The 15202-nt window shown below is 41.4% G+C and overlaps 1 protein-coding gene across 1 annotated transcript; it reads right to left on the bottom strand.

The window, feature by feature from the left end:
• Nucleotides 1–1219: 1219 nt before the first annotated feature.
• Nucleotides 1220–6318, bottom strand: LOC134629258 (transcription factor Sox-10-like). The gene is made up of 4 exons (XM_063476435.1): nt 6202–6318; nt 5186–5850; nt 4542–4813; nt 1220–4302 (listed from the first exon to the last, which is right to left on the bottom strand). Exons 2-4 carry the CDS (start codon nt 5626–5628, stop codon nt 3515–3517), a joined length of 1503 nt encoding a protein of 500 aa, XP_063332505.1. The 5' UTR covers nt 5629–5850; nt 6202–6318; the 3' UTR covers nt 1220–3514.
• Between the last annotated feature and the right edge of the window lie 8884 nt (nt 6319–15202).

Genomic DNA, 15202 nt, shown 5'->3' with positions numbered 1-15202 from the left:
TTAAAAATTTAAAAGCTTATTTAAGTGAATAAATTAAGCTGAATTGTTTGTGTGGATGTATATACAGCAGCACTGCCTCTCAGCATTAGAAATATAGCTGTGATTTGTTCACCCTGTTACATATGAGTATATTCCTTTCTATTATTTTCTCTTCCCAGTGTTCTTCTGAATCCCGTCTGACAGCTTCAAACACTAACTGCTGCTTCTGTTGCCTGTTTCTGCACTGAGGTCTTCTTCTTCTTCCTCCCCTCTTTTTATCGCATCAGCAAACTGTATCAAAACTGTAACCGCCACTGTTTGTTGAGGAGTGATACTGCACCAGCTTCTTCTCTTTAATGCTGTCAGCATTTGGGCTGCTGTTTGACCCAAAAATGTTATAACTGACAAGCTGGAGTCTTGTGAAAAACTATGTACACTCCATAGTTTTTGTATAACAACCTTTATCAGCAGTAACTTGAAGTATCTGTTTTTTGTGTCAGTCACTCACATTTGTGAAGGAATCTCTGCCTACTTTTCTTTGAGGTTTGCATGCATGCCACAGCATTCAATCAGGTTTTGACTAGGACCCTGCAACACTTTGAGTCTTTTCTTTAGCTTTATCTGTTGGGCAGATTGTGCCAAATATAATTGTAGAATACTTTCACTCAGTGACTGCAAGGTGCCAAGGACCTGTGGCTGCAAAAAGGCCATAGCAATAGTTTGGTGTGAGCTGTTTCCAAATGTCATGCTGTGCATTAAAGTCAAACACCCCCATTTTGGTCTCAACTATCCAAAGGACATTGTTCCAGAAGTCTTGTGGTTTTTTTCAGACACAATTGTGCAAATCTAAGCAATGAATTCCCACTTATGACTCTTTGAGGAATTTGTAGCATGTGCATTTAGATAATCATGTGTGCTCCTGTCTAACACCAGTGTCTGTGCTGTGAGTTGCCTGTAGCAACGTTACGATCACCTAAATAACATAACATGAATTACTTGAGCTTGGTTTGGCTGATTTCTAATTTAGCCTTGAAAATGGATGAAAGCAGATAAGTACTATAATAGTATTACATTATAATACTATTTGGGATTATTTGTACTGATAAGTATAAAAACTAAATCTTTGAAATGAAAGTATTTCTAAGTATGGTCTTATGTGAGTTTATTTGGACTTTATATGAGTTTATGTAGCATAACACAATAAACTCACCAATGTTTAACAAAGTATGAAATGCTTTATTGAACAAAATGACGTAAAGGTGCAGAAAAGCAAAAATGCAATGTTTTCATGTGAATATTTATATCTACTCATGAAACTTGCTCAGAATCGTTTTACATTCTTAAAAAAGGTTTGGGTTTTTTTGAGCGCACTCCTTCACATGCCCCCTTTTAAAAGCCATTCAAGGTTTGTTTTTCAGTTTTGTCATGGCCTGGAGGTAGGCAAAAAGCTGGAGCCATGGCTGCTTATCTGTTTTTTTCTCATCTTGCCCACAACATGATTTTAAGAGTGTTTATTCTCCGACTGGTAGGATTAATTTAAGATGCCATAATTTAAGATTAATCTAAGATGCCTTTTTGTAATGTAGAAACTTCCCTTGGGCTTGGGCTGCTCTTTTCATTTAAAACTCCCACTTCCTTATTTTGGCGCATGTCTGCATCGCCCCCAACGCGGAGAGAGCAATGAACTTGACCTTTGAATTTTGCGTGTCATCTGAATGGGTTTAAACTGCAGCTGAGTGTGGAGGCAGGGAGGGAGCCTCAGGTGGAGAGGAGAGGGTAGAGTGAAAGGAAGGCCATGTACAAAAGTCCGAGTGTACGCTGGTTACTGAGCTGAAATTGGCCTTGCCTCTGGCTCTTTACACCCACCCCTTCTCTCTCTTTCTGTCCCTCGCTTTCGTTGAATGGCTCTCTTTGTCTTTCTCAGTAACACGCAGTCCCCAGCCGATTAAATGTGGGGGAATTAGTAGTCAATTTTAGCCTACCACACACACAAACACACTAAACAGCTTATGGTGGTGGGGCTCTGATTGTGTTGTTATTACAGTTCACACGTCAGCTGCGTGTTTTTAATTAATTTCTAGTTTTTTTCACCCTTCACTTGCTAACTGCTTCATATGTTATTACTGAACCACTACCACTGCATTAAATAACTCTCACACAGGACTTTTTTTTTTTTATAAATAAATTGATTTAATAGATGACAACAATAATATTTCAACATTGCTTTTCTGGTAAGGAAGCAAAATACTCAAGTGAATGTATAGCAAACACTTTACAAAACTATCCAGAATTATACAAAATGGAAGAAGCAAAGGTGTGACACGATGCATTATTACTTACATAAAAATATCAACTATGTGAGAAAAGGGTCAGTATAAAATGATAAAGTATGTGTCACGTAATAAAGGTGAAGCTGTGGTAATGACCATTATTCACATTGGTAAAAGGGGGAAGAGGGCGCAACATAGGAAGAAAGTGTAAAAACAAAAGCGTGGCTTTGGCCCACATGCGGAGCAGAACGGCCGTACATGTGATTCTAATCCTTAAGCAGGACCCAAGCTGGCCAATTATCTTGAGAGATTTGGTTGAGACTTTGCACTTATAGATTTGAACTCTGTTAAAGGTGGATCAGGAATCTTTTAGGCACTTAGTAATCAAAAAGAAAAGTGGAAATTTGCTTTAGTCACCCATGTATCCAGTCATATTTCTCCTTTGCTGTTGGCACAAAACAAACAGAGCTGAGGTAAGTGTCCGAGACTGAGCAACAAGTCGAAATGCATCTTTTAGAGCTCTCTTTCCCTCTCTTTTTCCTATTTTTCCCCTTAAATGCTTCATTGATCACTTCAGTAAAGTTAATATAAAGGCAGGACAGTGATACAGTGAGACTGCGCTATCTACAGAGAAAGAAAAGTTGCAGCTATCCTTTTCTGGCCATGAAAAATCAACCCCAGGGATCATCGAAAGATGTCTTTTTTTTTACCCCCCAAAAGCAGTGGTGCAGATGTAGATGTGTAATATCAAATCAAACACAATAAAGTTACACCCTAGGATATCCACAATGACAATAAACTTACTACTCATATAAAATAACACAAAGACATCACAAACAACCTTTAGTTTGGTTAATAAATTCTGATTATGTCAGTCTAAACCCAGCACTTCTGGGTCAAATCGGAGTCACTCATCAATCCATTTGTCCACTTTCAACGTCTCGTTCACTTGTCTATCTTTACACCCTTTCCTGTATGTCCCAACCTATGAAATTTTTGATGGCACATGTTTGTTAAGTTTTCTTCTGGTTTTGATTGGCAGATGACCCAGGAATCACACTCTATACTGTGTGGGTATTTTTTTTAACTGTTTAAGGCCCCATGAATGCACATTGCATTAAACTGACTAAAAAAGTAAAAACTTCTAATATAACATCGATATGGCACGGGCATACACACACACGCGCGCTCACACTCACATATTTTGCACACACACAGATCCACTCACACACTTCCCATATTTCCTTCTGCTCAGCTGGTCTCCCTCAAGGTCTTGTGAGTGTGGTGTAAACAGGCTGCTCCCAGTGAGTGGGGCTGTGAGAGGGCGCCACGCTGGAGGGGTCTCCTATGGTAGTGTACAGAGGCCTCTGTGTAGGGCCCATGTAGGAGAAGGCTGAGTACAGCCCAGGGGCTTGGCTGGAGTGGGCATAGTATGCCCCGGGGGCCTGGTGGTCTCCGTACTCAAACTGAGCTCTGGAGGCCAACGATGGAAATGCGGAGCCATAGTGAGGCAGGCTGAGTGGGGTGTAGGTGACATGGGTGCCTGAGGAGGGAGAGGATGAGGCTTCGGCGTAGTGGGTACCAGAGACAGATTCACTTTTGATCTGAGCCTTGGATGGGTCGGAGGAAGACGGGGAGGCCTGAGGCTGTTGTTGCTGTTTGGACAGCCAGGCGGGGTGCCCACTCGCAGCAGCCAGGGCGTAGGCGTAAGACGAGGCTGAGGATCCAGCTGCAGGAGCCCCAGTCGCACTCTGAGGGTGACCATTTGGAGGGAGGTACTGGTCAAACTCGTTCACGTCAAATGGCTCGATGTTGGACATCACCTCATGGCTGATCTCGCCGATGTCCATAGTGCCAAAATCGATGTGGGGTTTAGCACTTGAAGATGAGGGACCACCGGATGACCCTTCAGCTCCAACCCCAAGGGCTCCCCTGGGCCCCCCTGATCCTCCAGGCGCTCCTGCTCCCCCCTCCCTCTTGGCATCTGACAGTTTCCCAGACTGGAGCTCTGTCTTTGGGGTGGTAGGTGGAGTTGGCGGGCTGTGACCCTGACCTAAAAGAGAAAGAAGGAGCAACATGATAAGGTGAACTTTGACATCAGATAAAAAAAAGGCTTTTGTTTGTTTGTTTGTTTTGTATCTTTTACCTAACTTAAGTTATATTTTGAAATTACAGCATAAATGAATACGTTTCGAAATCTTTGATTTAAGTTTTGAAATTTTGGATCAGGTCTCTCGCAACGTGAAAATAATAATATCACTAAGACGTCCATAGAAACGGGAAGACACCTACCAGCAGGATGGTGGTGATGATGGTGGTGGTGGTGCAGGTCACCCAGTGGAGACCCAGCCCCGCCATTGTGCTCAAGATGCACAGTCTTGTAGTGTGACTGGGAGTGGCTGGCCTCCCCTTCCCCCTGACTATCTGACTCATTAGAAGGCATCAGTTTGCCATTTTTGCGTCTCCGGGGCTGGTACTTGTACTCCGGGTAGTCCTTCTTGTGCTGTTTTCTCAGCCTCTCTGCCTCCTCGATGAATGGCCTCTTGTCGGTCTCATTCAGTAGCCTAGGGAGCAGAAAAACAAGGACTAGTCTTATATTGCTTCCAAGTTCATTTTGAAAATATTTTATTAAAATATGTCTGAAGATCATAAATATCTCCTGTTTTCCGAATCATGCGTAATGCATATCTTTTTTTTCTTTACTTCTCTGGGTTAAAATCTGTTTGTTTACTTTTAAAGTTCTCTCTGTTAAGGAGAACAACAAAAAAACACCAAGTTTTTATTTCTATCCGATTTAATACCAAACAACCACAAACTGAAGCGCAAACATTTTACGCTTAAATTCAGCACCGGTACATCCTTTACGCACAAGAAATGTGCCGCTTGTATGGCCACACTGTTCCTTTTTTTTTTTTTTTTTTTTTTTTAATACAAACCTCCACAGTTTGCCCAGTGTCTTGCTGAGCTCTGCGTTGTGCAGGTGGGGGTACTGGTCCGCGAGTTTCCTCCTCGCCGCTTGCGCCCACACCATGAAGGCGTTCATTGGCCTTTTGACATGGGGTTTAGCTTTGTTTCCGTTGTTTACGCGCACCGGCATTGGCACAAGTGTCCAGTCATACCCGTCCAGCACCTGACTGACCGCCTCCCTTATGCCGATCGGGAAACGATCGTCCTCTTCCTCAGACTTGGCTCTGGGTCTGCCTCCATCATCACTGCTGCCGTCCGCGACACAGAGCGCGGTCAGCTGCTGCGGCGGCCCAGTCAGAGGTGAGTCCTGGCCGGGCGGGGCTCCAGGTTGAGTCGGTGACAGTGAGTGACCATCGTCTGACCCTGCGGGACTCAGCTCCGCCTCGGACAGGCTGTGCTCCTCGCCGGACATTTTTCCTTTTCAATTTCGTTAAATTATAGGACAATCCTCAAATGAAAACTTTGCCACAGAACTAACTTCTCAGAGTAATTAAATGTTTTCAAGTAAATGTCCGGGGTGTCAAGGAGCCCAGTTATTGTTGACTCTTCTTAGGCAAAGACATACTGTTGCGTAAAAGTCTCCAAATGCTTTCCACCTTCAGCTGGAAATCCTTTACAGCAACAGCGGCTAAATCTAAAAACCACACAGACACAAATTTGTTAAAAATGATTATTTTAATTTTGGTCCGAAACAAAAGAGCCGTGATTTATTTAAAGATAAACACGTTAAGTTACTTAGCGGGACTAAATGTGATCAGACAGCGACTGAAACTGAATTTCTTGTCGATAATGTCACATTCAGGAAAATAATATTCCGCCGGTAAAATATATACATATTGTTATTATCATTATTATTATTATTATTAATCCAACTTAGTCCATACAACGTTTAATAAAAATAATAAATACGCGTTTGGCAAAAAATATTAATATCAAATATTCGCTTTTATGTATAAACTCTCATTTATAAAATTACATAACTTACCAATTTAGATGTCCAGTGGTTCAGCATGGAAGTGTGTGTGGCTGACTGTAGAGCCGATGAATGGCTGCTCTGTGTGGCAACACCGGAGCTTAAAGAGCGCCTTGTGAGAGGGACAGGGAGAAAAAAAAAAGTGATTGAAAGTGGAAAACATTCCCAGAGAGGCAGCATTCCAGCACAACCAGCCCCGCCCTCCCAGTAAGACTCTGCTCTGATTGGTCCTCTAATTATCCCGCTGCTCTCCGATTGGGCGGAAGCCACGTAGCGTTAATGCCCGTCTGTCCATCACTGCAAGGTTTCCAACCGAGAAGAGGTGAGATTTTTACCTTGGAGAGGCTTAAATGACTGTACAGTACGCCCATTTACAGGCAGGAGAAGGCCAGCTTTGTTGGACGTGTTGACATGTTATATCAAACAAATAAACAATCATGAAGAGAGTTATTGCCCCGTGCGGTTCCTGAAAAAAAGCTCCAAATGAATTGTAAAGTTCAGTCAGACTGAACGAAACTCTACTCACAAAAAATTATCTTACAAATTTGAGAGATTTGGGTAAACAGAAGTTCGGGAAGAAATTCCACAGAAAAGAAAAAAACTCATGAACGCCAGTTTAGGCAGGATGTGTTGAACGGGTTTAGTTTGGATCATGAAATCATAAAAGTTATGCTAAATAATCATTTTGAATCTACATTTGACCTCATAATGATCACACAAAGCGTCATTATCTTTTTTAAGGTATCTCCTTATTCCTCGTTGTATTATCTGCAATTCATAAAACAGTCACGAAATTTATTCTATTGATTTGTATTCGTGGATGCGACTTTAAAGAGGGGAGGGGGGGGGGGGGGACCCAGGAATCTGAAAGGACGGATGTCTTGAAATGATTTCAAGTTAGCTGATATCTCAGATATTACACCTTTACTTGAAATAACCATTCACTTTTGAGTGTTATACTTCATAACTGAAATGTTAGACGAGAAATCTGTCTTTAAGAGTTATTTACGCTTCTATCTGCGTGAAAATTGGAGGAACAGACAAAAAACGTATAAAGACACCTGGATTTAAAATGATAATAATAATAACAGAAAATCTCAATAAATAGTGACATCTCTTAAAACAACCCAGGTTTATAGTTATTATTATGATTTTAATCTAATGTTGCATTCTTCTTGTCTCCTTAACCTCCTCTTCCCGTGTCCCGCTCTGCGTTTGTTCGCGTGTTAGGATCTATTTGTAGGCTGCAGGATTGAAGGCCGCGATTTTAATGCATGATGGGAAAGATAGAGAATTGACTTAAGCAGCATTTGATGCGCACCCGGACACACACACACACACACACACACACACAAAATGAATGCAACAATGACCCCTGTGTATCCTTTTGCCTCTCATGTTGAGCCCGACTCTCAGTTTTCTCCCTCTCTCTCTTCTCTCTTTGCTCTCTTTGTCTCCATCTCAGGTGAATTGTAGCCATGTGATCAAACGCCCAAGCCTCTATCCATTAACCCTCGTAAATGAAAAAAAGGGGAACAAAAAGCAGTTTTGTGCTGCAAACATGGAGAAAAAAATGATAACAGAGAGCGATGTGTGCGTCTTTCTCCCCTTATGTCCTAGCATTGACACTAGTCGCGCACACATAGAAAATACTCCGCAGCAGACGGGGACACATGGATCTCTCTGTTTCTCTCCCGCTCCGACACTTTGCTATCTTCAAACACACACTGCGCCACCTGGATATGGGCCTCGGAGGTGCTAATGGTAGGAAGTTGATGTTTGGAGGATGACGGGTTGGTAGTCGGCGGTGTGGTGGTGCTGGTGATGGTGGGGGACACCTACCTACATGCTGCACCCCATCGACCAGCCCTCAGCGCTCGGACTTGCGGTGAGGCCTCCGAGGTTTGTGTTGTTGTTTTGTTGTTGGTCTGCAGTAGACAAAAAACGTGACCCGATAGTTGCTGTTTAATTTTGTTTGTTTGTTTGTTTGTTTTCAAAAAAGAAAGTGATTAAAATTTTGTTTGCAATTTTCACATCAGCCCTGTGCAGAAGAGAGGGATGGGGGAAGTTGTGGTTTTACGGAGAGTGTTTAGTTAGTGCAGCTGGATGTGCATGACCCCCCAGGGAGCATGTCTGAAAGAGCCGTGAGGTTCCTGTGTCGCCAATTTATCAGAACGCCATTAAAATAAAAAGCAGGCAGTATCACGTTTGGTCGAAAACACATCCAGGTAATAATCAAAGCTTCTGCTGCTGGTTGAGGTGTATCTGATCATCTCAGCGCAAGGCACGTCTCATTAAGTCCTTATAATCAGCGTAAATTATTGCTACTAACATTAAGTTTCTGGAATCTGTGACGTTTTTATGTTTTATGTACTCCGCGAGTTTATCGCGTAATTATCGCGTTTTATGTTAAACGATGCAGAAAATATAACGAGATTTTTACAGACGATTTGAACAAAATTTCCTCTTAAGATTAAAAAAGAAAAAAAAACTTTCTGCCTCTGGTTTTATTAGGCATGACAAAAAAAAAATCAGACCAAATTATTTTCATCATTCATGACTACATGTGCGACAAAAGCAAATGCATGATTTATTTTTATTGAAGAAAATAACCGAACCAAAAGTTTCTTTGTTGTTGTTTTTTGCCACACTGAAACAAATTTAAAAATCAAACTTCAATTAGTGATAGGAAATTATTATTTTACTTTATCTTATTTTTTAAGTGACTATACAGGCAATAGGTAAATATTTGACTAATAATTCAACTAAAACAAATATCTGCCAGGCTGCTTAATTAAATCAAGTGTCAAATGTTTAACGAAGTCCTGTGTTTCGGTCTGAAAACTCATCACTATTTTACAAATGAATGGGCTTTTAAAAATAAATAAATAAATAAATATGTGCGATGAAACGGACTGCATTTTAGTTTTGGCGCTGTGTACAAATTTGTTCATCGGTTCTAAATATAAAAGCGTTAACAGGCCCCAGAAAGCAGCTGAAACCCACTCCCACGCCCATTTGGATTAAACGTTGTGGATGTTCACTTGGATAAAGTCTTTTTTTTTTTTTTTTTTTAAGTCTTTTGATATGTAGCGGAAGAAAAATAGACCGATAATTTATTTAGATAAACTCAATGATTTTGAAATGACTTTACACATATTAAAAAACAATTACTCATCGCATGGATTCTATTTGTATTTTAGATGTGATTGAATTCAGTTAAAACTACGCAGGAAGTCGAGCTCCTTTAATTTAATGGGGGCAGTCTGCAGTGCCAGCTCTGATTCACTGTCATATAAAGGGACAGTATTTTATAGCATTTACGACTTTCACTTTTCTTCCTCTTCCTCTTCCTCTTCTTCCTTATACTGAAGCTTATATGCTTCACTTAAGCTTTTCCCTACGTGCAACTATGATATTTGGATGTGCGTTAAAAGTCCCCTTTTAAAAAAGAATCAAAAACTTAAAAGATTCTTTAAAAGCAAAGGTTTAAAAGTCATGTGGGGCTTTGTAAACATCTAATGTCAAGACCTCGCCTATTACACCTGCTGCTAAAACCAAAGATCACCTTAATCTCTTTAGAGCTGACTCATTTTTCCACAGATAAAAAAACAAACAAACAAAAAAACAAAAAAAACAAAACAAATGAGAAAGAGACAAATTTTGCCTGGAATCGAAAACCCTCATGCACTTTCTGGCATTTTATATGTCCTGTGTGAAACTCTCATGAGCCCCGGGGCAGCTGTAACCATTTAGAAAATAGAGCTCACATGGTCGCATCAGTCCCTGCGCTAACCTGCCATGTGACTGCAGTAATGGGCCTCTCCATGGCTGCACAGACCACTGTGTCACAAGAGCTTGTTTCCTGTGGCTCCTCGGGGAGAGCGGGGAGAGGATGGCAGGACGAGGTCCCATGATCAGCAGGGAGGTCAAAGATCCTGATCAACAGGAGGCGGGTCAAAGAGCCATTCTTCAGGTGCACACTGAGCATTTTCATGTATGAATATGAAGCTGCTTCAGATGAGTTTATTTCTGAAGAACCTTTTCTTTTGGATGTTTCTTTTGTTTGTTTGTTTTTTGTGAAGACAGAAACTTAGATGGTCAGGTGGTGGGAGAACAAGGAAAGTAGGAAAAGAGAGAGCACCCTCCAGCTTTGGCCGTAATACTTGAACGGCTCCCAGGGGGAAATTCCTGAAATCTGATGATGGATAGAGAGAAAAAGCAAGAGAGAGGAAAACAGGCAGATGCAGATAATATGAGAGAGAGAGAGAGAGTGTGTGAGAAGGATGCAGATAAGGAAAGCATGCACAGCGGTCAAATATTCACATGCTGGGTCACATTCTGCATCAAACTGGTGCATAATTGATGGAAGGCATTCATTCTGATGTCAATAGGCACATTTGGCCTGAAATGAATGGCGTCATTTGTTCCAAATGATGACAAATGTAGAAAAAAGAAGAAAAGAATCTGAAATTATATTTCAGAAGTGGCACATTTAAGCCATAGTATCATATTTCACCACAAAATATTCCTATGAGGTTGAAGCAGTCTTATATGTTTGGTTCCTCTGTGTTTTCTTACTTAGTGCAAAATATTGTATGTGATTCATAAACACTCTTAGTTCCTCTGAGAGTCTTTACCAAAAAAACAAAAGAACAGTCGAGGTCAGTGCATTAGCTTGGGGATTTCCAGCTCTTAAAGTAGACTATCAATAAAACTGAACATCATGTGACTCCACTGTCAGTAGGTCTGAGACCTGTACAGTGAAGCGTAGCATGTTTTCTCTCTCAGAGGTTTTCTGAGTCAACAACATACAGTGGTAACTGACTTTGTGACTGGATGTCAGGCGATTGACTTACATGTTGACTGAAAATGTGGGGGGAACAGGGGTCATATTGAGACTTTGAGCAGGTCATGATCATAGGGTCATTAAGCTTGTTTTTAGGGGCTCTGTGAAGCCGGTTAGATTTGGACTTTCTTCTGTGGGGTGGCTCTAAATCGTACTTTTACAGACTCCGTGGCTGCAGGTGTTTTCTGCGTCCATCTCTTGACTGATTTCTCAGGAGATGATAATGCAGCGACACGCCATCCGTAGGGATGAATAAAATAGATTCTGCTATCTGACCTCTGTCATTCCTTCTTCACCCATTTTCACCCAGTGAATTAGTGCAGCTGCACCACACTTAAATGGGTCCCCCTCTTTTTTCTCTGGGAGTGTATGTGACCGGGCATGAATCCTCTCTTTGTGCTCAGTCTGCAGAGTTTCCCCCCCTCTATAGTTTCTTGCCTTCTTCATCTTTTTTATTTGGGGAAAGAGGGGCTTCGGTTGCGATGGCGGCAGCACTGGTGAGGTGGTGGCAGCGGCAGCGGTAGGGATGGCGGTGGCGGCAGCAGGGACGAGGAGGGGAGGACGGGGGGGAGCGGGTAACTTGTTGGACCACATTCCTGTGCAGCTGTGGAAGCTGGTGCAGGGTGGGGGCTGGAGGGCAGAGCAGGATCATCATTGCATTGCAGGGCATCATGAATGGTCTATTGTTTGGTGGTTTGCTGTGTCCGCATCTCTTTGCACAACTTCAGCCTGATTGAGAGCAATGGGGGGAAACTAAATGAACAACAGGGTGACCAAGGAAGAAATCTACAAATTATTTGGTGACTTATATGAGACGAGGCCTGAGAAAAACACATTTGTGACTCAGACGCAGGAGGTTGCCGAAACTCACAGCGTAATGATGATGGTGATGATGAAGATGGGGATGATGGTTATGCGGACAATGGCGGCATTCATGGTGCAAATTTATGACGGGTTTGCCCCTCAGTCATACGTGCCAGCACAGTGTTCAGTCATGCATTTATGTGCAGTGTTATCTATACTCAAGATTCTTCCCTGCAGTCCTGCAAGGACCAAATCTGAGGTTGCCATCAATGTTTTCTTACTTAATATGAGAATCGCCCTTATATCATTTTTTTTTACTGTCACATTCAATTAATCCCCTTGCACTTGTCGACCATATGAACATGAAACTCTCTTTGCCATACATACATGTTTTATTCTTACACGTTATATCTACTTCTCATTGTTTCTTTGGAGTTATGTTAAAATCAGTAAGACGTCGAGATAAGGCTTAAGTAGAGTAAAAATAAAGAAGATTAGGATCAAATGGACCCAGGCGAACTCAAAACTCAGGTATCTTTTAATCTCAGAGGTTTTCATCAATCAGCGTCTCTAAGGACTTTTAGCTCCACACTACAGCACTTTGTTTTGGGCCGCGATTCTGTTTACAACAATGTGTGAAAGCACAATGAAAGAAATCACAAGGGGACATCGTTTTAAAAACCTTTAAAAAACCTTCATACACTCAAGCCTATTTAACCTGGTAAATAAAGCTTTTATAACCAATAAAGTGTATTATGTGTTGAAGAAGAACCAATGCTATTGAAGCCAAATCAGTGCATATTAAAGAAAAAAAGACATTAAATATCAAATAGACAGTCTCATTAGGAAAATACAAAAAGAAAAAAAAACTTGGAAGACTAAAACAAATGTCCATTTTTTTTTTTTTTTTTACAGGAAAAAAAAAATCAAAAGCAACTTTTTATCCCTTCCTGCTCTGGATTAGGGTGATTTCAGTGTTCACATACTCAGAATTGTGTTCAATATGAAAAAGCTGGAGGTCCTCTTTGACTGAAAAAAACGGGATAGACCTTTGTTTGTGTTTATCTATGAAGCCCTCATGGGAGAGTCTTCCTATTGCTACACGGAAGACTCTTCGACTCTTCAGTTTCTATGCTTTGACCACCTGGAAGTAAAAAAAAATTACACTAAAAATGAATTTCTGTAACTCAGTTTGAATAAATGAAACCATTACGATTCTATCTGTTTTACTTGAGATGCCTCTCATATTTTGATCTTGTTCTTTAATTAATTTCATTTATATATTGTGTTGTTGTTCTCCTGTTTAAAGTGTAAATTTTACTGTTTTTGTGGATTTTAAATGATTGTCATGGTTGGGACTGAGAGCTAGCCCTGATTTGTTTTAATTTAAACATTCAGTGAATTAATCCATACCTGCCTGTCTCTTCAAAATCACTAAAAAAAAAAGACAAAAACAGTGGAGCACAACAATCAGTCACTGTTAAACCAGAACACATTATTTAATGTACCTCATAATTTCTGATTCTTTTTATTCCCCTCCCAGCTCCGGCACTTTCTGCTCAAGTTTTGATGACTGTAAAAATGAAGACAACTCGGATGTATGCTATCATTTGTGTGTTAATTGATCTTAAACCACAAATAAAGCAATAATTTTTATGAAAACAAAAACGTCTGTGTTTTCATTAAAAAAAACAACAACTTTTGAAATGCCATCAGGGACAGTAACTCAAATATAGATTTTATGACAACTTGTATGAGAAAGAGAGAGAGGTAGAGAGAGAGAGAGACAGGGAAAAAAACAGGAGAGAAAGCGGCATCCACTTTCCAATCATGAGCTCCTCTCAGAACATTTAATTACTGTGTGTGAACGAAGGAGAAAGAAGGAAAATGCCCGAGGGTCGGAGCAAAAGATGACTACATGAAAGAGTCTGTTGTTGTCTGAGCAGAGGAAGGGAGATAAAAGGCAACAAGACAGAAAGATGGATGGGATATTTAGTGGTAGAGAGTGAGAAATATGGTGATTTATTATTTATTCCTCACGTCTGTCATTTTGTACTTCGTTCTTCCATTCTTCTTTTAAAAGCTTGGATTTTTCCACAGTTTAACAATACTAGAGGACTCTGTGAATGTATGTCACAAAGACTGTAAAGAGCAGAGAGATTTACACTAGTCAGAAACCTCTGAGCACACGAGTAGGATGTGTAAAAGCCTGGAAAACAGCCTGATGCACAGACAGCGGGACAAGTGGGAGATGCACAGATATCAGAAAATCTGGGACTGCCTGCAAAAAAATGGACAAGATATTTAGATTAGGAAGTGAAGCAGCACTCATCTAGTTTGACATTTTGGAAAGCTCACTTATTCACTTTTCTTCTGGGAATTAAATTAGAAGAGACATACCTCTCTTATATATTTGTCCTTTCAGAATAAGAGTGCACAAAGGAGCCACCTAGCTCAGAAAGAGTGTAGACAGGAGGAAACTGCCAGCCTAGCCCTGTCCAAAGTAGTTTAAAATTCACATGTAGTAGTTAAGAACAAATTGTAGGATAATCTCAGAGGTTTTACAGTTTAGATTTGAAGTAAACCCAACATGTGGTGTTGCAACAGAAATGCAGGATACACATAGACAGACTGACAGACAGAAGATGCAGGAGACATACAGAAGCATCCAGAAGATGTTTGCCCTGTGGTGCTTCCAGCCTGGTTCAGTCAGGCCTCCCCTGCTGGCCTGAGCAGCACACAATGCTCCTCTGTCCCCGCAGCGAGCTGCTTCACAGCTCAACAACGGACAACAGCTCATTATGGAATCAAAGATCCCCCCAGCCACGGCTCCCGGTGCCTGAATACTGTCCCCCGCTGAGGGCACACACTGTCACCAGCTCCGTCGCACAGCCTGAGGCCGCAAACAGCCAGTGAGGCCGGAGAGGGCATGCAGATATGCAGGGTGTCATGCACATGAAAGCACATGCACACACTCACACGCTTAACCTAGACAAGGAGGAACACACACCACCTTATTAGACAGGATCCTAGTCAGCCATTAGCAGCCTTAACAAAGGTCACGCAGGTCACCCAGCTGCTCTCCCTCACGGACACTGATGACAGGGGATGTGACGATACGGATAATTAACCGACATCAGAAAACAGGCTGATAGACAGACAGGGTGACAGCAGGGAGAGAGGAGGACTGCAAAGAGGGGAACTATCTCGTTAGACAGGACAGGAGAGAGCATCGGTTTTCACCTGAAGGACTCTGAAAGCATAAGAAGGAAATAAAAAGAGCAGCAGGGGGGAATTAGAGCACTAGTTATTCATTGAGCTGCTCGATGGCAAGAAATCCCCATACAGCAAAAACAGGAA

This window comes from Pelmatolapia mariae, linkage group LG6, assembly GCF_036321145.2.
Source record: "Pelmatolapia mariae isolate MD_Pm_ZW linkage group LG6, Pm_UMD_F_2, whole genome shotgun sequence".
NCBI lineage: Eukaryota > Metazoa > Chordata > Actinopteri > Cichliformes > Cichlidae > Pelmatolapia > Pelmatolapia mariae.
Note: the sequence above shows the minus strand (reverse complement) of the source record. Positions and strands in the feature narration are given on the sequence as shown.

What these genes read in the sequence shown, in the direction of transcription:
- LOC134629258 (XM_063476435.1), bottom strand. Translation starts at nt 5,628, where the DNA reads ATGTCCGGCGAGGAGCACAGCCTGTCCGAGGCGGAGCTGAGTCCCGCA. An exon ending in ACACTGGGCAAACTGTGGAG is followed by an intron (nt 4,814 to 5,185) that starts GTTTGTATTAAA and finishes TCTGCTCCCTAG; the next exon opens with GCTACTGAATGAGACCGACA. An exon ending in TCATCACCACCATCCTGCTG is followed by an intron (nt 4,303 to 4,541) that starts GTAGGTGTCTTC and finishes TTTCTCTTTTAG; the next exon opens with GTCAGGGTCACAGCCCGCCA.